The sequence below is a fragment of the Hermetia illucens genome, chromosome 2, assembly GCF_905115235.1.
Source record: "Hermetia illucens chromosome 2, iHerIll2.2.curated.20191125, whole genome shotgun sequence".
In the NCBI taxonomy this organism is placed as follows: Eukaryota; Metazoa; Arthropoda; class Insecta; order Diptera; family Stratiomyidae; genus Hermetia; species Hermetia illucens.
Genome location: NC_051850.1, coordinates 14,065,812 through 14,088,851, shown reverse-complemented (window position 1 = coordinate 14,088,851; position 23,040 = coordinate 14,065,812). Strand labels below are relative to the sequence as shown.

Sequence of the window (23,040 nt, the reverse complement as noted above, 5' to 3'; positions counted from 1 at the left end):
CCAAGGCCAAGATTAACCTACTGCGAAGACAGGAGCCAACAAATGTTCCCGTTCAAAAAGCATTAGCAAGCAAGGGTACGCCCAAGATCAGCATACCATATGTCAGTAACGAGGCAGGGCCCCGTGCCGCAGGTGGTAAATGGCATCTGCGCTATCTCAAGGAGCTTTCAACATCGGAGCCAAGAAAGTAGAGAGCAGAGGGGTTGGGTCATAGGAGGGGAATGCTCCCAAGAAACCCAAAGCCGAGTCCAAGAGAGGGGAAATGCCGAGGAGGTCAGGGGTGAAAATAGGGGCCAGGAGACTCGTCGTTAACTATGCTAATGCAGTAAAGATCATTCGACTGACCATACTGCCGAAAGTATTTCTGGAGCAATTACTCATTAGTTAGAAGTACAGGGTGCGGCAGCATAACTTCCTTTTTTTAAAACTCAATAAAAACTATTGTATGCATCGGAAAATATTTATTTATTTTTTATAATGTAGGTACATGTCTAAAGTTTTTATTTACATTGTTTTGAAGATCAAATCTGTTAGGTGACGTTCCCCATTCTCCATACATTGCGTAAACCGATTTCTGGCGTTTGTCATGACTCTTGTTAGCATAGCAGGTGTTATGTTGGCAATTTTTTCTTGGATGTTGGTCTTCAAATCTTGTAGGGTTCATGCACGGTTCACATAAACACGGGATTTCAAAAAACTCCATAGAAAAAAATCACAAGGGGACAGATCGGGAGAGCGTGCCGGCCATTCCAAATCGCCTCTAATTGAGATAAGGCGCTCTGGAAAGTGTTCCCTCAAAACAGCCATCGATGTTCTTGAAGTGTGTGCTGTTGCACCGTCTTGTTGGAACCAAGTGTCCCCCAAATCCAAATTTTCTAGGTGTGGAAAAAAAAAAAATCTGTAGCATGTTTACATACCGGTCCGAATTCACTGTCACTGTAACCTCATTTTCCTCAAAAAATCAAGGACCAATAATTCCAGCTGAGGAAATTGTACACCACACTGTGACTTTGGGTGAATGCAAAGGCTTTTGATGCAATTCTCGAGGGTTGGTGTCAACCCAGTAGCGCATGTTTTGTTTGTTAACCGACCCACACAAATGAAAATGGGCTTCATCGCTAAAAAAACAATAGCACCCTCGGGAACGACATCAAGAAGAAGCTCACACGCGTTCATCCGAGAATTGAAGTCACGTTCTGAAAGTTCCTGCACTATCGCCATCTTATAGGGATGAAAATGAAGATCATCACGAAGAATTCTTCTCACAGAACGATCGGATAGTCCAAGGGCAGATGCGTGTTTGCGCGCAGAACGCCGTGGCGATCGCAACATTGACGCTCTCACTGCTTCAATGTTCTCAGGTGATCTAACGGGCCGAGGGACTCCAGTTCTTTCTTTTGTCGCACTTGCAGTTTGTCTGAATGTAGTGACCCATGTAACAATTGATTTGCGGTCTGGGACGGAAGCCAACGGGGCTAAATTAAAGCGATTCCGAAATGCACGCTGTGTTGCAATAACCGAACATCCGCTTGAAAAGTAAACCTCAACGGCAAAGGCACGCTCCTCACTATTCCAACGCATGATGGCGACTGAACCGTGTCGGGACAAAACTTTACAGTATCCTCTCTTGAACGAGACCACTAGCGCTCCGCTATGACATCAACTAACTGAGTGGCGCGCATTTTAAAAAAGGAAGTTATGCTGCCGCACCCTGTATATCAAAGTTGTAGTTTCCTAGCTTTATTGTTCTCCATAAACAGGTACGATTTGATATTGTTGGTTGTTTGGTTTTTGGTGCTGATATTACCATCATATACTTCATCTTGCCCGATCTGGATGAAGCAGTTTGTACATTTCGGATCGTTCTTCCCATGATGTTGATTTCGTCAGCATAGGCCAGTAGTTAGGTGAACTTAAAGAGGATGGTGTCTTTCGAATTTACCTCTGAGTCACGAATCACTTTTTCCAGCGCCACGCTAAAAATGGGGCACGTTTTTGATGTCAAACGGTCTCAAGAGTGATCCTGCTGCTTTTATCTGGTCAAGTTCAGCCTTGTCAGTCTTGTGAATTTCGTCGGGATACCGAATTCTCTTATAGCCGGGTACAGTTTTACCCTGACTATCCTATCATAGACGGCCTTGACGACGAAAAGATGGTGCAACTGATGGCCAAAGTCCCGTTAGTCTTTCCATTGCTTGCGCGCAGAGAGGAAACCTGGGCGGCGGCTGGATTGGATGATTATGTAGAAGGGTCTGGTGCATTATCATCATCATCAACGGCGTAACAACCGGTGCCGGAGCTAGACCTAGGAACTCCAAACATCCCGGTTTTGAGTCGAGCTCCACTAATTCATCGTCCCTCACAGCTATTTGGTATTTTGGCCTTCGCCATTGCTCCAGCTGAGGCAACGTCTGCAATTGAGTCGGATTTTATTCATTCCCAGACGTCATGATATCGCTTATAAATTCCATTATTATATAGGCCACCCGAACTACTGTAGCGCCCTGAAAATTTTTATTAAATTCATAGTGTAAAGCAGCTATTGATGAAGTAGGAATCAACCTTTTATGCTAGAGTAGAAAATAAACAAAAAATTCTACAAAGATATAAAATAATAGATAGTACAATATTTTCGCATGCAAAGAACAAGCATTAGTTCACTTAGAAATTCTCATTGTTTGGCATAATTAAAAGTTTATCTATCACACATAAAATCGATACCATCCCTTCACAGTCAGTCGAGAGAACAAAGTTAGTTCCAAGCGATAGTCAGCATCAGCATTCCGCGCTTGTACGAGGAAATGTTACGTAGATCACATCAACCAGCAGCAAATATTTATTCCATAATATTACAAATATATTACTTAAAGCAAAGAATCAGCACTCCCTATTTCACGTGCATCCAAAATCATTTTCTTACCCACAGCTAGTCCAAAACCAACCCAACGCCACCCTAAAAGCAACCCAAAAACCAGCCAGAAGTCAGCCTAAAGCAGTCCCGACGTACATATTACAATATCACTTTTGTAATTCGGTAATGTGAGATAAGGCGGTGATGTTGGGTGATGTTGTAATATTTGGTAATATTCGGATCACGCTCGGTGATAATAATGTGATATTAGACTTTAAGGTGATATCACTTTTGTAATATTGCAGACGTCACCTATCCATTTCCCCACTACGCTGCCTCACCACCTGCGTTAAATAAATAAATTACGATGACCACTCATTTCATGAATCTATAAGAGGTGGAATTCCGCTAAACTTGGCCGACGGCCCATTCGTAATAGCGATTATGATTACTTCAGACATACTAAAGAAGCTAAATACAGTAGAATCCCGATAATTCGTATAGTCAAGGGACTGACGGTTTGGCAAGAATTATCGGGGGTACAAAGTAAAGAAAACTAACTCTCGGGGCCACCAAATTTCTACGAATTATCCGGAAGTGCGAATAATGGGGTACGAATTATCGGCATTCCGCTATCTTACCTATGATACGTCCATTCAAGCACAAGTTTTGTGGTAACCTTATCACCTCCTATTGCCTCAAAGAAAAATCCAAACTCACTTTTCATGGCACTTTATTTTATAGTAGATATCGCTCGCAATAATTTCAAACTGAGTTTTTATTACGTTTTGATTTCTCATGAAAACGGGCAATATCCTCCATTTTATCGTGATCCATGCTAAAATCTCGTCCATACATTCCAAAAACTAAAAACTCCGACACTGTTGTCGTCGATTCAATGGTGAAATTTTTATAGTTGTAACTGAAAGAGATAAATTCAGCCATTAGTGAATATATTTACCTTATTTTTTTACATACCTTTGGTCTGGGAAGACATCAGTTTCAGTAAGAGTATAATTCGAAACATCAAATGGTAAAAGTCCTGTGGTCACAGTATTTGGTTGGATCATCACATCTTCAAATTTATCTGAACGAATTTTGGCTGTAATTTTAATATGTTCAAACTCTATTCCTGGAGCTACATTTTCAGTGTGAAATCTTTTTCCGCAGGTATCCATGGCTTCTCCAGTGCATGCTACAATGGCACAAGATATTTCTCCCATATTTCGTCTTTCTATATAAAGCTTCGTGCTGTAATTCAGGTTTAGCGCGTATTTATACGACAGTGCTCCGTCAGGAACTTTAAGATCCTTTCTCTTAACCTCAACCGTGCAACATATTTTATTGTCATTGACGCATACAGTTTCCTGTGGCTCATTCAAAGGAAAGAAAATGGGATATTCAGATACCCAATTTTCACTTACGTTCAATCTGAGAAGATCTGCCGCGGAACTTTCTTCTCTAATCTGAGGTTCTTCGAATTTGATATCTGCTCTAATATTTTTAGGTACCTTTGCAGTATACAATTTTCTTACTGGATCTGGCTTTGTTTCTATTGCTTGGATTCGTTTGCGACCAAAGTAGATTCCTGCACCAGATATTCCAAAGTGAAGGACATTCGCACCGGAGACTATGAAGTTTACATTGTTGCTGTAGGCCCAACCCTGGTGTATGGTTTCAGCTATGAAGAAAGGAAGACCTGCATACCAATATGTTGGATAGAGAATGTTTGTGATATTCTCTTGCTGAACTAATCTGTTGAAGAGAAAAAGATGGCTGAGATCAATTTATATCGATCAGCGTATTATTAAGTTCCAACATAAATGCTAAATCTTATGAAACTATTTTGATATTACACAACCGCACGCGTGACATCCTTCAAATTACTGCATACCAAGAGCGGTAGAACTACTTATGCGACACATTCTACGCAACTACGAGTGGAGAAACAGCGTAATAAGGGCCGCCCTCGCTACATTGATTCCTAGATCTAGAATAAGTGTTTGACTGAGTGCCGCACAAACTCATCTAGTATACATTGCAACACCTAGTTTATGTGGTACTTGGTGGTTAAATTATTCTGCCACCAAATGAAGAATAAGTACAACACCTCTCACAATGGCTTACGCATGGGATGATTTCATAGCGTCTCACATCAGCGAGCTGCTTGTCTAAAAGTGGAAGAATCCTCAATCAACCAGTACAGTATCCGATTGAGTCTGAATAAGATAGAGTTTCTGGCAATCAGCTCCAACGAAACAGCCACTATACTGTCAACAGCGACCAACCAAGAACTGACCAATTTAAGTACCTCAGATCAATGCTCTCAACCCATGGTAAATTACACCATGGCAGTCTACAGCTGCCATTCCTTACGATGAATGAATTAGGGAATGTCTCAAATCCAAAATTTATCAGTTTCGAATGCTGGTCAACTACCAAAGAAACTCAACTGCGCCTCACGATAATGGGGGAAAAAATAGTGTTTTGCATATAATCACGTCCGAAATGAAGATAGCCACGATCGATATGTTATGAGGTTATATCTATCACGGGAAAAATGCAAGTGAGACCTCTTTGATGGCATGGCTAGCAAGAACTTAATAGCTTGAACCCGCAAGTCGATGGAAAACGACCCAAAGGCGGACTGAAACAGCAATAGCTTGCTACTATAAAGGGGGATTGACTTTTGAATCTGCCCAAACAGAATGGTGAAACTGATCTAGATGAGCTAGTTCTACTACAAAACGGACCAAAGCCTAAAGAAGAAAAGAGATAGAGTAGTGTACTGTAGAAACATTCCCGCGGTGCAACAAACCATAATTTGTCACACTTTCAAAGCCTCCACTCCAAATCTAGATAACCATGGGACACTGCAACACTTGGGCTAACATGAAGGAATTTCCTTAGCTATTATCAATGTAACCCAAGAAACAAGAAGGTAATATCTGATATGGTCCAGGATTGCTCAAAATCATCAGAATAGCTCTTTGATCTTTGAACAACCACCAGGAATGGAAAACCTATCCGTGCCCGTACGGATAACGACTCCGTGACGCCTTCTAGACCTGTTTCACGAGACTAAATCTGCTCGGCGGGCAATCAACTATCAACATAGTTAATGAAAAGAAAAGCTCGAAAACTTCACTTGTAAGGCACTCCATGAACCCTGTAGTCGGAAGAACTAGGAGTGCTGAACCAACTAATAATGACATACAATATGTTGAGATTCTTCCAAACACTAAAATTTACTTCGTCAATCAACAACATAATGGCCGCCATGGATATATAGAGTTTAGGGTGATCGTTTGGTTGCCGAAATGGAAATCCATTACCATAAGTGAAACTACCATTCTCTCCTCTCTATGATACCCAAGCACTGAAATTCTTGAGAAGCTGAAGGAGAAACTTGCGGTATGTTCTAATTTCATCTGTAGATGCCAACAAAGGTTTCAGAAAAAAGAAGACAACATCAAAACCAAGAATAGTTTTATAAAAGTCACACCAACTCAGGCCAGGAAGAAAGTTCCAATCTGGTGTTGTGAAGAAGTATTTGGAGACAACCCAGTCGCTGCAATTTAAAAGCAGCATGGTTTCCACATCTTAAACATTTATTCTAACTACATATCTATCTATCTAACTAATTGTTATTCTAACCGACAGCCAAGCGGCTGTTAAGGCACTTAGGCCCTGACAGGTAAATTCCAAACTTGTATAGAAATGCCCTGAAAGACTGAACACACTCGGCTTGCTCAATAAGGTCTGGATATTCTAGATTCCAGGGCACATTGGGCTAGAAGGCAATGAACCAGCCTGCGAGCTGGCCAGGGAATGAGTAGCGATGCCACTATATGAGCCAGAGCCATTCTGTGCACCTGGGAGAATACCAGATGCCAGGTTGAAGCACGTGGAAGTAGTGAACATAATAAAGTTTCTGTTCGGTTATAGGTTTACTGGTTAAAAGGCACTCACAAGATATTGACAAATTGCTTTATTAAATGATTGCTGATCCAAACTTAATTCCATCATTCTTGATCAAGGAAATAACTTATCCTCAAGAAACGGGGTACCTCTTGCCAGGTCATTTTGATCAAGGCTTCCATAGAGGATTGAAACAATAAAGTTGGTGAAACCAGGAAATCGCGTTGTTGAGAGCATCGTGTCTGCGAGCGAGGAGGTTTTGCCTAAGGACCACAGGGAAACCAGAACATCAGAAAAGGAATACCACGATCTTCGAAGTAGCCTTAAGAAGACTATACGGGAAAATAAGCGGAATTGTGCCTTGAAACAAATGCGAACCCGTGGTGCGCTTACAAGGTTGTAATGAACAAGATTCGTGGGCAAAAATCACCTCAAGTGACGTGCCCGCGACTCTTCTTCAAAATAATCTCAATTCTTTTGCCACAACAGGAAGAAAGTAGACCAATGATCCAACCGGATGTCTTCACAATCCCCGGGGTTATCGAAGAGGAACTACGGAAGACCTGTGGAAGAATTGAGGATAATAAGGGTTCGGAATTGGGTGAGATTCCATACAAAGCCCTGAAGTTGAATCGTGCATAGTGGAAGGAGTGTTTCCCGCTCAATAGAAAAGGCAGGGGTTGCTACTGAAGCCCCAAAAGCCACCCGGCGTATCCTCTTCATGTCGCCCAATCTGTCTTTTAGTCACTATGGGGAAGATATTCGAGAGGATGGTATACAACAGGCTTCCTCCGTTTGTCGAGCTAGCAGGTGGTTTGTCGGAGCGACAATACGGATTTCGCAGAGCATTGTCCACGGTCGATGCCATTGCAACGATCGTACACCTGGCCCAGAAGGCATCGGCCGCTGGTAAGTGCTGCGCGGTGGTGACGCTGGATTCCAGGAATGTCTTTAACTCAGCCAACGGGAGTTGGATTGTAGGCTGCCTGGCTAAACTGGATATCCCAGAATATATATGGATATTGGATATACCTAACACGGATAATCGAGAGTTACCTTTCGGAGAGACTTCTATGGTAGGAGACGGACGACGTACCGAAGGAATATATTGTGACAGCAGGTGTTCCCCAAAGCTCGGTATTGGGGCTCCTGCTGTAGAACATAATTTACGACGGAGTCCCCGGCCTTCACGTGCCGAAGGAGGCAACATTGATTGGTTTTGCAGACGACCTAGCAGTGGTGGTAGTTGTGAAACAACACCAGGACGTAGAACTGAATGCAACCGAAACAATTCATGCCATCAAAGCATGGCTCCATATGGTGAAATTGGACCTGGCGGAAGATAAGATGGAGGCGTCGATACTGTCAAAATCCGGATTGGTAATCACGAGGTCGTTTCAAAATCGATCATTAGTACCTGGGAGTAATGATCGATGCCAAATTGAGCTACAAGAGGCACCTGAACTTTGCGCGCGAAAAAGCAACAAAGGCTAGCCAATCTCTATCAAGGATGATGCATAATATTGGAGGGCCAAAATCTATTCGACGGCTGCTTATCGTAGGGGTAGTGAAAACCATTCTACTGTACTTAGCTCCTGTATGGGCGCACTGAATAACACAGTGAGCCAGTGAAGGGTAAGTTCAGCATACGGGCCAATTGCGCTGAGGGTGTGTAGTGCATATAGGACGGTATCTGATGAGGCAGTAGGTGTCATTGCGGGGATGATTCCCTTGGAACTTCTAGCGAATAAGGCGCATTGTCTCTATCGGAGAAGAAGTGTGAATTCGGCAGTAGTGACTGCGGGCTTCTGAAAGGTCGCTAGAAAGTAGCTGTACGGGTTGAGCGCAAACATGAAGAATGGAATTACCACCTTACCCAGTTCCTTAAGGAACACGATGGATACAGGAAATACCTGCATCGCTTCAGTTTGAATGAGTCCCCAGACTGTTTCGAATGCTCCGCTACACCCGAGGACCCGGAGCATGTTACATTCCACTGTCCGAGATTCCCAAATGAAAGGGGGAGGTTAAACGACACCCGCAACGTAGTTATCGGAACCAATAATCATGGAGGAGATACTGAGGTAGGAGTGCGATAAACACAACAGTAACTGCGATACAGAAAAAGCTGCAGTAACTGGAACCAGCCCGGAAATGCGACGGACGCGAGTTACGAGATCATCCCTTAACATCTAAAACCTTCCGACAATGCAACACATGCCATCGAATCAGCTAAACATTATAACCACCCACTCAGCAAAATGTGCAGATCATCGAACCAATGATTCGAGCTAATTCCAACGACACATGCCGGATATGCATTTTACCTGACCCACCTGTGTAAGCAGATTTAGAAAATATAAAATTGTAACTTTAGCACGTAAGAGTTGAGACCCACCCTCAGTTCCTGACTTCCAGCGTGCAAATTGGAAACATATCAACCTTGCCCTCAAGACCAAACTTCAGCCTCTCCTACTCCCATCCAACTGTACAGTTCCTAACGAATCCATCGACCTGACAGTTCGTCAATACACCGAAGCAGTTCGGCAAGTATGCGATGAACTGATCCCTTCACGTCCCTTAAATTACCGCAACCTAATCACCCTTCCCGACGATATCCTATCCGACATCCAATACAAAAAGACCCTCAGGCGGAGATTATTTAGGAATAGATACTCTCCGCAATCCTCTCACCTCCTCACCGAAATCCGCGAATTGGACAAGTCCATTCGCGAACGAATCCTGACCCTATACACCCAATATCTCCACAACCGCCTCTCCAACACTGAGCTAAACCCTGGCACATACAGGGAACTCAGAAAAACCTGCCCGCGTTTAGGCAAATCAGTCCAACAAAACGCGATCCTTCCCCAAAACATCCCACCCGGAAGAAAAAGTGAAAGTCCTCGCTGACCACTTCCTGCAAGCCCACCACTGTACCCTCCACTTCCGTGAACCAAGTTTCGATAACGAGGTAAACGGAATGATCTCCCAACTCCTAACCAACCCTTCCTTCCTCATTCCCCAACCCACACAAAATCCCTTCAACCATGCCCTCGCCGACCCAAGTCAGCGAGAGAATATCCTCCCCATCCACTTTGTCAGCCCAGACTCCGTCAGGGCGGCCATCGCCGCCTCCAAAAACAAGAAATCGGTTGGGCTTGACAAAATCCCCGCCATCGTCCTTAAGAAATGCGCCCCAAGCATTGCCCCCATTATGTCCTCCATCATCAACCACTGCCTTATCAACGCCCACTTCCCAACAGATTGGAAGAGTGCTCGAATTGTTCCTATCCCCAAGAAAAACCAAAATCCACTAAATCCCGATAGCTACAGGCCTATCTCAATCCTCTCTTCCTCCGCCAAGATTTTCGAGCGGATCATCAAAGTCACTATCGACGAGCACTGTGACTCCAATCATTCAATCCCACAATTTCAATTCGCAAACCGTCCCAAACATTCAGTCGAGCATGCGCTGCTCATGCTCAAATCGGACGTCCTCCTCGGTCTCAACCGAAACGCTCCGACCATAGCCTGTCTCCTCGACATAAAGAAGGCTTTCGACTCCGTATGGCAATATGGACTCGCATACAAGCTTTCTGAAGTCCTCCAGTTCCATCCGCACCTCTGCAAGCTAATCCTTAGCTTTCTTGATGGGCGGAAATCCCAAGTCCAACTCCGTGAACACCTCTCCTCCCCATATTCTAGCCCCGGCTGGCATCCCTCAGGGGTCAGTCCTCTCCGCTACCCTCTTTTCCCTGTTTACCGCAGACCTTCCCAAACCAACTCCACACCCAAATCCAATCCGAATCCTTCAATACGCGGATGATCTCATCCTCTACACCTCCACCAGAAACATCCCTGCCGGTGAAGCCCGCTTGAATTCCTATTTGGACGAGCTCTACCGGTACTTCACCCGCTGGAAACTGTCCCTGAACCCACAAAAATGCGAAACCATCGTATTCCATGGTACCGCTAAGATGACGCCGAAAATGAGGAACGACATTTCAACCCTATCCCTGAAGATCCACAACGACACCATCCCAACCGTCAAGGAAGTCACCTACCTTGGGGTGACAATTAACTCCCGCCTATCCCACGTCCCACATATCACGAAGGCACTGAACCGTGCAACAGGGGCCTTCAAATCCCTCTACCTAATCCTAAAATACACCACTCCAACTCCTCAGAAAGTCAAGCTGTTTTGCTATAAACAGCTTATCCGTCCCCTCCTCGTTTTCGGCTTCATCTTCTGATCCGAGGCTCCCAGGCCATGCAGATCGAGATCGTCGAAGAGAATCTTCTACGAACTCATCTGTTTCCACAAATGCTCGTATCTCTCCAGGCCCGTAACCTTCTTTTCGACCCCGGCGGTAGAGTAATCTTCTACAACGGTAATTACTCCTCATCTCAGTTTACAAAACCTACCCATCCTTAGCGCCACTCCTAGCTTCCTTTCCCAAACCCTCCCGCATGCCCCCCATCCCAACCCACATCCTAATTCCTTCCCCGCCCGCCCGCTTTTATAAAAAAAAATTCAACTAATGGAGGTTTTTTTCGACTTTTCCTCCAAAGAACTTTTCATAAATTTTTTCATTTATTCTTTAGTGATAAGTTAGTTTAAGCCATAGATTGTACCTTAGATTAAGCTAGGCTGTTAAGGTAGTACATAAGTTAGGTTAATTTAGAATTATATGTTTATAGGTTTAATAAAAATTGTTGTTTTTCATAAGAGTTGAGTTGTAATTATATTGTAGCCGTGGAACGTTGTCCGAATAAATTAATAACTATATTTTTTTTGGAGTTTCTCCTTCCAATAACGTTAACTCGCGCGACTTCGTTGTGCTGGTGTAAACTAGAGCCCTCCTCGCGAAGTAATACCTCACGGTGGTCCGCGGAACTGTGGGCGGAGAAGTGGAAATGGTTTTAGTAGGTGAGAGTCCCACACATTGTACTGCATCCTGGTGCAGCAGGGTCTTTTTAAAATTTCCAAAAAATATGCGGAGAATACCAAAGTATCTAACATCTCATAAAGCACATGAACCGATATTTTTTTTTAAATCCATATCCTTGCATAGTCGTTGGAAAAGGCTTAGGAGACGTAGTTATCCTCTGGCAGAGAAATACTTTACAACAATCAAAACACCTGCACGAGATAAATTTCCTAGTACCGGCTAACTTTACTAGGAACTGAAGAAAGAAATGTCCTAAAAATTTGAGTGTTTAGACGTCCCACTGCCCATGCCAACTCGTTATTGACCGAGCAGAGAAGTGCGAAACAGGAGATCAAACCAACTAGGAAAACCGTTGGAAATAAATTTAATCTCATTTTAAATCTTCAATCTTAAAAGTGTTAATGAGTCATAAAAATATTGTCATGCATATACGTTTCATATTATATGATATAGTGATGATGTATAGTAATATTTACATTCAATACTTACATTCTCGAAGGGTATTTAAACATAACATCGAAACAAATAAAATGTCCGAATTTGACACCAAAATCTGTTTCGAAGATAGGTAATGGTTGCTCCGATGGCTCATCCAAACGAGGCTCAATGTAAAGGTTCACTTTACGATATCTGGATATTAAACGTCCTTTTCTATCGAAAACTACGTTAGTATTGTAAAGACAATAACCATCGTTATGGACATTATGTGGTGGTTTACAAGCATCAGATTCCGATGTACACAGCATCTTTTCAATCAGATTGACCAGAACATAAATCTGATTGTCCTTAGCGGCCTTGGAGAGTTTCACTAAAATCTTTTAAAATATTATTATTATTAAACAAGTTGGAAAACCGGAAGCTAGACGCTTCAGGTATGAAAGGTTTTGTTGATTTTTTATGTAAATATATTTGAGTGCAGAACTATCCCATTTGTACATAGTCCCTTCGTGCGAATAAGGGATGGCTCAGCGGATGCGTGGGAATATACACTTGTACGCATTTGGAGGTGTGCGTCCATGGGCATGTTTCTGCGTAGGTCGGGTAGGTGAGAGAAAAACACCCACCCGTGGACAAAAGTGGCTATGGGAAAAACACCCAGAACAAGAAATCAATATGGAAGAAGAAAGGAGAAAAAATGTTCCGTGCAGAGACCCCTGCAGTGTTTCGGTGGTGAATTACTTGGCCACCGTTACATCGAATACTACAAGCAGCCTTGAAAAAGAGGCATTTAAAAGGAGTACTTCCCTGCCGAGAACACCTGTTCCAAAAACACCGAAAGATGCTTCACAAACTGGTCTTTCATTAGCCCATAGAGGGGTGGCTACACCTGGCCGGGAGATGTCGCAAGACCTAGTGCTTGATCCATTTAGGAGAAGCCCGACGATCCTGCGAAATCAGGAAAGCTCCCGGAAGGCTAATAAATATGGAAGTGCCCATAGAGCAGTGGCGGAATACGGACGAATCATTGTTCGCCCTACGCGAAGGAAAAATAATAAAGTTGACCGAATTTATAAAGGGAAAACGCAATGTACACTAGACCATCAAAAACATGGTCCGAGCCATTCGTGCACTATACAATAGTGCCAAGGACGAAAAAATGCCTCGAAGAAAGCAAGCGTCACTCAAGCAACACAAGTGACGCCCCCTCAAAATCCAAAGGGCGGTAAGTTTGAAAAGAGGAGTAGAGAGGGCGCGAACAATTCTTTCGGATACTCGCAGGACGCGAAAAGGCAAAAAGGCCTCTCATCGGCAAAGGAGAAGACAAACAAAGTGACCAAAATCGTGGAGACAGCGGGGCCGGCTCCAGTCGACCCTAGGGAAGTAAAGCCCCAAAAAGAAACCAAGGAAGCATGGACTAAGGTTGGCGGAAAGAAAAGTATGACACTTAAAAGAAGAAATACGTTCCGAATTGTTTATCATCTCGGAAAAAGATGATATGCAATATGCCGATATCCTCAAGAAGGTCAAATCAAATTCGAAGCTGATGGACCTTGGAGAAAGTATCGACCGAATTGACGCCCCCCAAAACGGAGATTTGATGCTGGAGCTGAAGAGCTTTCCCAGCAATACAGGTGAAAATTTCCTCGGCAAGGTGGAGAAGTCTTTAAGGGAAGAGGCACAAGTACGAGCCAGAAAGCAGGAGATTATGATAAATTGCAAAGACATTGATGAAATCACAAACAAGGAAGATATCCGCGAGGCCTTAGAAAAGCAGTTCGGACCGCTTGATTTTCCAAGATTCCTCAGTCAAAGGTCTACCGCTTGATTTTCCAAGATTCCTCAGTCAAAGGTCTACCGCTTGATTTTCCAAGATTCCTCAGTCAAAGGTCTGAGGAAAGCATACGGTGGTAGGCAAACGGCATTTATAACCTTACCAGCTGAAACAGCGTTCAAATTACTGGCGGCTGGTAAAGTAGAAATAGGTTGAGTCATTTGGCGACTCAGGGAGCAGGTGTCCCTCCAGTGCTGCTATCATCATCATCAACGGTGCAACAACCGGTATCCGGTCTAGGCCTGCCTTAATAAGGAACTCCAGACATCCCGGTTTTGCACCTAAGTCCACCAATTCGATATCCCTAAAAGCTGTCTGGCGTCCTGACCCACGCCATCGCTCCATCTTAGCCAGGGTCTGCCTCGTCTTCTTTTTCTACCATAGATATTGCCCTTATAGACTTTCCGGGCGGGATCATCCTCATCCATACGGATTAAGTGACCCGCCCACCGTAACCTATTGAGCCGGATTTTATCCACAACCGGACGGTCATGTTATCGCTCATAGATTTCGTCATTGTGTAGGCTACGGAATCGTCCATCCTCATGTAGGGGGCCACAAATTCTTCGGAGGATTCTTCTCTCGAACGCGGCCAAGAGTTCGCAATTTTTCTTGCTGAGAACCCAAGTTTCCGAGGAATACATGAGGACTGGCAAGATCATAGTCTTGTACAGTAAGAGCTTTGACCCTATGGTGAGACGTTTCGAGCGGAACAGTTTTTGTAAGCTGAAATAGGCTCTGTTGGCTGACAACAACCGTGCGCGGATTTCATCATCGTAGTTGTTATCGGTTGTGATTTTCGACCCTAGATAGGAGAAATTGTCAACGGTCTCAAAGTTGTATTCTCCTATCCTTATTCTTCTTCGTGTTTGTGTTTGACCAGTGCGGTTTGATGTTGTTGGTTGATTCGTCTTCGGTGCTGACGTTGCCACCATATATTTTGTCTTGCCTTCATTGACGTGCAGCCCAAGATCTCGCGCCGCCTGCTCGATCTGGATGAAGGCAGTTTGTACATCTCGGGTGGTTCTTCCCATGATGTCGATATCGTCAGCATAGGCCAGTAGTTGGGTGGACTTGAAGAGGATCGTACCTCTTGCATTTACCTCAGCATCACGGATCACTTTCTCGAGGGCCAGGTTAAAGAGGACGCATGATAGCGCATCCCCTTGTCGTAGACCGTTGTTGATGTCGAATGGTCTTGAGAGTGATCCTGCTGCTTTTATCTGGCCTCGCACATTGGTCAGGGTCAGCCTAGTCAGTCTTATTAATTTCGTCGGGATACCGAATTCTCTCATGGCCGTGTACAGTTTTACCCTGGCTATGCTATCATAGGCGGCTTTAAAGTCGATGAACAGATGGTGCAACTGTTGTCCATATTCCAACAGTTTTTCCATCGTTTGCCGCAGAGAGAAAATCTGATCTGTTGCTGATTTGCCTGGAGTGAAGCCTCTTTGGTATGGGCCAATGATGTTCTGGGCGTATGGGGCTATCCGGCCTAGTAAGATAGTGGAGAATATCTTATAGATGGTACTCAGCAACGTGATACCTCTATAATTGCTGCACTGTGTGATATCTCCCTTTTTATGTATGAGACAGATAATGCCTCGTTGCCAATCGTCAGGCATTGATTCGCTGTCCCATACCTTGAGCACAAGTTGATGAATCACTTGGTGTAACTGGTCGGCTCCATATTTAACCAATTCGGCTGTAATTCCATCGGCTCCTGGCGACTTATGATTTTTTAGCCGATGAATTGCACGAACGGAATTTGGCCACATAGCCGCGGAATGCACCGGTGACTGTGACAGGTCCAAAAAATGCAGAAAATTTACGGGGGGAGGTCATATGTACAGTGAAGCCCATAGTGTTTTACGTAGGCACCTGTCGTGAGACTTAATCCTACGGTCCTCTTCAGACACGGATTGATTTTGTGACCACAATCAGAGCCCCGCTGAGACAAGCAACAACGGTACCAGTCTATACCAAGTGCATGGCTTAGCATTCATACTGGTGGATACAAGAATTACCTAAATCTCTACCGAACTATGGAGTACGGCACCCGTGTTGATACGCAACACCACGTCGATGCCCGAAGGTCTCTTCTCGCTTGAGCATAACCACAACCACCATGAAACTCCCACTAGGGGGGCCAACCGCAAATAACCGAGCTGTCCTTACATACAACAGGAGTTCACCCGAAGTATGTGAGTCCAGGGGCTTTCCCGGTTCCCATGGTACCAGTATAACCCTGGTAAGGTTTCGTGACCAATTTGCCACTTCAGATGAGTCCCCGTGCAGACTCGGGTCTGATCGCCCTGATTAGGCCTTTGGAGCATTCGCCAACTGAATCACGGCCGGCAAACCAAAGTGATTACAGCGTCTCCCGGTGCCACCACTATGGAGGTTCTCCTCGGCCACTTGATTTTGGTTTGGCCGATAGGGTTGCCGCCCCATCTTCCTCGCCGCCACCTCTGAGCACCAGGTCATATGTACAGGGAGTGCAAGGCTGAACCTGAATGAATGTTTTGCACAGGGAAAGTGGGTGTCGACTATCCGCACGTTGCAGACAGCAGCAGATGGCCAGTGTTTAGGAGAGCCTTGGATACAGTAAAGAAATGATATTGATACCAAATCTACCTCAACCTCTGCGAGCCGGCGCAAGACCTACTCTCGCAAACCGTCTATGAGAGAGGAATCGACGCTGACATAATCAGCGAGCCTTATCGCAACATTAAAATTGATGCCTGGGCTATAGATGTAACTGGCAAGGCGGCAATATGGGCGTGTAGAAATCAAGCCATTCAGGAAGGGATGGAGTTTTCAGAAATTGGATTCGTCGGAGCAAAAATAGCTGGCATATATATATATAATTGCTATAGTTGATCCACTAAGCGGTACGGACCAGCAAGCGAGAATGCTTCAAGGAACTTTTCGCAGAGGCAGACCAAAGACCCTGGAGAACACCGTACAGGGTTCGTTTTGACAATAAAGGGGGTCCTAAGTCTTAATGCAGGACCGGACCAAATGGGGAGCAACTTACTCCCTCTTTCCTGGTCCACGGAGCCCTCGCTTAGGGCTTGCACCCAAACTTTTAAAAAAGTCAAGCGACGACGGCTTTCAGCTCTGGCCAAGCTCTGGTCAATAAGGCGGATTTGCGCTCAATATAATTCGTGGGCATGTCGTGTTCTACGAATTATATAAAGGAGCATTCAACATCTGTGAGCCGCTACGGTCACGCTGCTCCCAGGGCAGAGGTGAGGCAACGTCTGACGATTTGCCTCCGCCCTGATAAGAAACCGTAAAGCCGTCGTCGCTTGACCGTACAGGGTGGTTATGTAGAAAATGAGAGGACGAATACCACAAATGACCTGTCCGCATCTTCAGCTTGATATCGTGATGGAGCATTTCCTCCCAAATAAAGGGTAGTGCAGAAAACATAAGCAAGCATTCGACACGTACACCATACCGTTGTTGACGTTGTCTTGATGCTGGCTCGAGACGCGATGTTGTCTAAGAAGTGTTGCACTGTGGTGATATTGGACGTCAAAAATGCATTCAATTCAGCCAGCTTCGAGTGGATAAAAAGCTCACTGGCTAAAACGGGTATCCCTAGTTATTTGACTAAGCTCCTCGAAAGTTACCTCCCGGAGAGGACATTTGAGTACGATACGGTTTGATTCTCTCCATGGGGTTGCAAGGATCTGGAAAAATTGTGAAAGAGGCATATTCGATGGTATGGTCACGTAATTCACGCTAATGAACATCGAAGTCACTAGCGACCAAAAGACTGACCGAAACAACGTTAGCTTGATACGCTAGATGGGGATTCGAAAACATCGCGATTGCATTCAGATCAAGCTTTTGATAAAACAAAATGGCGAAACCGATCCCGACGAGCCGACCCTGGTTGTGAACGGGACAAAGGCTGAACAAAAATAAGAAGCAACTGAATAAAATAGATACTTCGTAGAACTTTAGTGTATGTAATCCTGTATTTATGTTAAACTGTACTTTATTCTTCTAATTTTTACTAAGAAAATAGATGACTTGCTAGACTTTTGCCATCAATAGTAGAATTAGTACAATGTAGTGTTGCGACAATATTACTACAAAATTTTATGATTCTACGATGAAATTGGAGGAGCTCCAAATCTATTTATTTAAACAATCATCATGGAGGATATTTTTAAACCTAGATATCATAGGGGGTTGCTCGATGATTTTTTTTTTAGTTTTTGATTGAATAATTTCTGAGACTGAGCCCTTGACTTATAACTATAATTTTTTCCCTTCCACACATCCCCCCCCCCCCCCCCTTTCCACCTTTACAAATAACTTCCAAAGCAACGTATAACTAAGTCCTTTCATTTGATGATAAATGATTATATTCGGTACCAAAGAATTTTACGCCACTCTTTTGTATGTATGGGGACATCCTCCCCCTTAAATTCAACATATCAAGATGCCGGGGAGTTCACAGTTCCGACATCCCTACCAAATTTCGTATCAATAGGTATAACTCTTTCCGATTAAACCGATTTTAAACAAATTTTGTTCAACACAAAACCTCAACAACAAATACAGCAATTCATTCGTTTCAGAGGTCCCAATTTTTTTTAAAACCTAGGTCGTAACCAAGTGATATGTTTTCAGTTGTAGAAAAAAGCCAATACGCTAACCAGATTATTCTATACTTTGCTATCGCAACATACGGATGAGAATGATTCTCAAAAATAATACTAATTATTAATAATCTACAACAGCTCACTTTATGCATCAATTGTTATCATTTTTACGGAGGAAAAATTGACCATGACGTTAACTCATTATTTATATATTTACGGATCTGCTTCAAACAGACATATTTTGTTGATAAGATTAATCTGTATAGTTCTAACTTTCTTCATATATAGGTGGAACGTTCTCCTACATTGCGCCTGGTTATATATTGTTGATTGTTGTTAAAAGGAGGATCTAAAGCAGTTCGCTAGGGTCACTAATATTTTTTTGTTAAGCGGCATAACATGACAAGCCTTTTTTAAGATTTTGTTTCAATTGGGATAGACGCTATCTACTAACTTCTCATCTAAACATACTATCAGATCGGAAATGAATGAAATTTTTTTGAATTTGTAACTTTGCGATTAGTGAAAACCTCATTTTATGTCATTTTGAGAAATCAATAATTTTAAATAATAAGAAACAAGTCGGGAAACCAGAAGCTTGACGCTTCAGGTATAAAAGGTTTTGTGTTTCCCTATGTGAGGAGCATAGCGTAGTTCTCCATTGGCTTATAACATTGACCCGAGATATTGAAATCGTCCAGTTCTGGGCAGGTTACTGCCATTGCCAGAACTGAGCGATTTAAGTATCTCGAAGGGCAGGTTACTGCCATTGCTAGAACTCAGCGATTTAAATATCTCGAGTCAACGCTATCAGCCAATGGAGAACTGCGTAATGAAATTGTTTCACGCATTAATGCAACCTGGATGAAGTGGCATTCCCCAACTGGTGTTCTTTGTGATCGACGTATCAACGCACGTCCCAAATCTAAAATTTACTGCAATGTCATCCGTCTACCACTCTCTATAGTTCTGAGTGTTGGCCGACTATAAAGGACAATGAACGGCGTCTTGCGGTAATGGGGACGAAGATGTTGCATTGCACTGGTGGCGTGACACGTTTTGATTACGTCTGAAATGAGAATATCCGCGATCGATATGGGTTTGCATTGATCGTGGAAAAACTGCAAGAGAGGCGTTTTCGATGGTGTGGTCACGTAATTCACGCTGACGAGAATTCAACAACCAGTATTGATCAGAACATCGAAAGCAATGGTAAGCAACCAAAAAGCCGGCCAAAACAATGGTGGCTTGATACGCTGGATGGGGATTTAAAGGTCTCGCGATTACATCCTGATCAGGCATTTGATAAAATAAAATGACGAAACCGATCACCACGAGCCGACCCCGTTTGTGAACTGAAGGCTGAAGAATAAGAAAAAGATGTGAGAAGCGACGAGTGCACGACAGCTCCGTGTAATATAGCTAAAAACTCCATTGCCCTCTATTTTCTAGAAAGCGATTTAAATAAATCACTTGATGGAAAGCCCTGTGTTGATAATGGTCAACCTCATACGCTTCACGCCCTCAGGTTAATATTATTAGCGAATGAAAACAATTTAACCAACATCAAATATAAACAAGTCGGGAAACCGGAAGCTAGACGCTTCAGGTAAGAAAGGTTTTGTGTATTTCTTTTATAAAGAGATTTGGGTGTGCATTTGTCCCATTGGCATGTAGCACGTAAAATATGCATATATTATGTGAAAATAGCCACTTTCAAGTGATATTGACATTCATAGACTTGAATTTGCAGAGGAGCACAGATTTGACCTAGTATAACTTTGTTAGTAATAGCGCGATTTTCACCAAATTTGGCAGGATCATGATCTATACTGTAACCTACATTGCTGCAAAATTTTGTGATTCCAGGGTGAACTTAAGGGGGGTTTTCCTGTCAATTACTAAAAATTATAGTAATATACTATTATTAACTTTATTTGAACAGGTATCGATATGGAGTATTTCGGAGGCTAGGCACTATATAGTGGCAGCCTCCTGATTTTTTTTCAGATTTTTCGGTTTGGTAGTTCCTGAGAATGGGTTCGTTAGAAAAATGACCACTTTCAACCCCCCGTACTCCCCACCTTTTCAGCAAAAGTCAAAACTAATACCGGCTTCGAAAAGTACTACCGAGACCTTTAATTTGATACCCCACATGACTATATTTGATGAAAAAAAAAGTTACACCCCCCTTTTGAATGTATGGAGACCCCCCCCTTAAATTCGTCGTAAGAGGATGTAACTCACTATATGCGTGTGAGCGTTCACAGTTCCCACCTTTCTACCAAATTTGGTGTCAATCGCTATAACCGTCTCCGAGAAAAATGCGTGTGACGGACAGACAGACAGACAGACAGAGGGACAGACAGACAGACAGTAAACCGATTTTAATAAGGTTTTGTTTTACAAACAAAACCTTAAAAAGGGCTAGGGAGAATTAGATTCTTCTTGAATGGAATTTTAGTATTCCACTCGAATTTCAATTAGTCTCGTTAATTATGACGTCAGCATCTTATTTGTATGGCTTAGAATGCTGTTAATTAGCACGAAATTGATAAGTTTGAACTGCTATAACTTTCCCACTAATAGTTGGATTTTCATGAAACCTGGCATGCGTATGCACGAGGCTGTCCTCTATGTCGGTGCAAAATTTAGTACACTTAGGATGAACTTAAGGGGAGTTTATTAGTCTATTTCTAAAAGTTGATAATATACTATTAGTAAACTTTTTGAGCAGATACCGGAATGGGACATCTCTCGAAGATTAGATTTCACAAAAGTGTTTTACAAAAAATCCTTAAAAAGGGCTGCAGATAAATAGATTCTTCATAAATTTGACTTTAATATTCCACGCGAATGTCAATTATTCCGGGTAATTATGACGTCAGCATCTGATTTGCATGGCTTTGGAAGCAGTAAACTCGGCGAAATTGCTAAGTTTGAACTGCTATAACTTTGGCGTTAATTGCCTGATTTCCATGAATAGCACATATATACGAAATATTGTCCCCTATGCTGGTACAAAATTCGGAAGACCTAGGATGAATCTAAGGGGGATTTTTCAGTAAATTTCTAAAAAGTAGTAATATACTATTAGTAAGTTTATTTGAGTAGATATCGTAATAGGACATATTTTGAGGCCTAGATTTCATCTAGGCGCACCACCCTGATTTTTTTCGGATTTCTGGGTTGGGTAGTTTCCGAAAGTGAGTCCTGTCTCACTTCAAATGCGTACATTTTGACTTCTTGCTCACGCACTTTGCAATTTATGCCAAAACTAATGTCAGTTTCGGAAAGTACAAATCGAGACCTTTCATTTGATACACAACTATCTCCGGTGAAAAAAATTTTTGAATCCCTCCTTTGCATGTATGGGGAGCCCCCCTTTAAACTCCACCTAAATTTATGCCACTCACTGTATGCGTGGGATTTCATAGTTCCCATCTGTCCACCAAATTTCGTTCGGATCGGTTTAGCCGCTTTGGAGAAAAATGCATGTGACAGACAGACAGACAAACATTGAATCGATTTTAATAAGGTTTTGTTTTACACAAAACCTTAAAAAAGAAAATAATTTAGTAGAAAATAGTGCTAGTGCCAGAAGGAACTACTTACGGAAGAATAATCATTTTCATGCTCGTATGGGGCAATCTTCAGTTTGGGGTCCGGAGTAACTACCGCGTAATCACTTAACTGCTCTCGAGTTTCGATAAAATCATGGTTAAGTGTTGCTTCAGGAAATACCAAGACATCAACATTCTAAACGGGGAAAAATCGGTTAATATTTAAAAAACCCCATTTTGTAATTTACGATTCAATTACTTTTCTTTTAGCGAGTTCTATGAAGCGAACATACTCATTAACGTTCAGCTCGACGGATTCCTCCATCGATTTGTTGGAAACCAAGTAACTATACTCCAACACCCCGGCTGTATAAAAATCATCTTCATTTGGTTGATTTGCCTATAAAACGAAGAATCACTGTTATCTATCCTGGTATTCCACAACTGAGATATATCTACTTCGATATTTCTAACACCAAGAACCACCAAAGCAAAAAGCACAGTAGTTAGCACTTTTATTACTTCCATATCGCACCAGAGAGACAAGAGGAGCAAATTGAACGCTTCGGAATCCAATAAGTTACTGAATTCATTATCCGTGTTAAATGTTTGTCATAAAGATCGATTGCAGCATCTCAACGCTACAGACACATATGTATGTGTCTTTCCAAATATGAGCCAAATTGGGAACACTAAGCTGCTACAGTTGTCCGCCACTTCTGGGGTTTTTGGCGGAAACCGGCAAAAACTCCTCATCTATGCAAAGGGGGGATGTCAATTTTTTTCACCTAACATACCCATGTAGGGTATCAAATAAAAGGTTTCAATTAGTACTTTCACAAGCAGATTTTAG

The 23,040-nt window shown here is 42.9% G+C and overlaps 1 protein-coding gene across 1 annotated transcript; it reads right to left on the bottom strand.

The window, feature by feature from the left end:
* Positions 1-3,574: 3,574 nt before the first annotated feature.
* On the bottom strand, positions 3,575-22,755 carry LOC119650032 (vanin-like protein 1). The gene is made up of 6 exons (XM_038052513.1): positions 22,647-22,755; positions 22,447-22,587; positions 22,240-22,383; positions 12,217-12,542; positions 3,830-4,606; positions 3,575-3,773 (listed from the first exon to the last, which is right to left on the bottom strand). The coding sequence occupies exons 1-6, from the start codon at positions 22,713-22,715 to the stop codon at positions 3,617-3,619; spliced, it is 1,614 nt and encodes a 537-aa protein (XP_037908441.1). The 5' UTR covers positions 22,716-22,755; the 3' UTR covers positions 3,575-3,616.
* Positions 22,756-23,040: the final 285 nt, after the last annotated feature.

Bases quoted from the DNA above. Each gene is read 5' to 3' on its own strand.
- LOC119650032 (XM_038052513.1), bottom strand. From the start codon at position 22,715: ATGGAAGTAATAAAAGTGCTAACTACTGTGCTTTTTGCTTTGGTGGTT. The intron at 22,588-22,646 runs GTAGATATATCT...TTCGTTTTATAG, and splicing joins TTGGTGTTAGAAATATCGAA to GCAAATCAACCAAATGAAGA. The intron at 4,607-12,216 runs GTAAGTATTGAA...TCTCTTCAACAG, and splicing joins TTTAAATACCCTTCGAGAAT to ATTAGTTCAGCAAGAGAATA.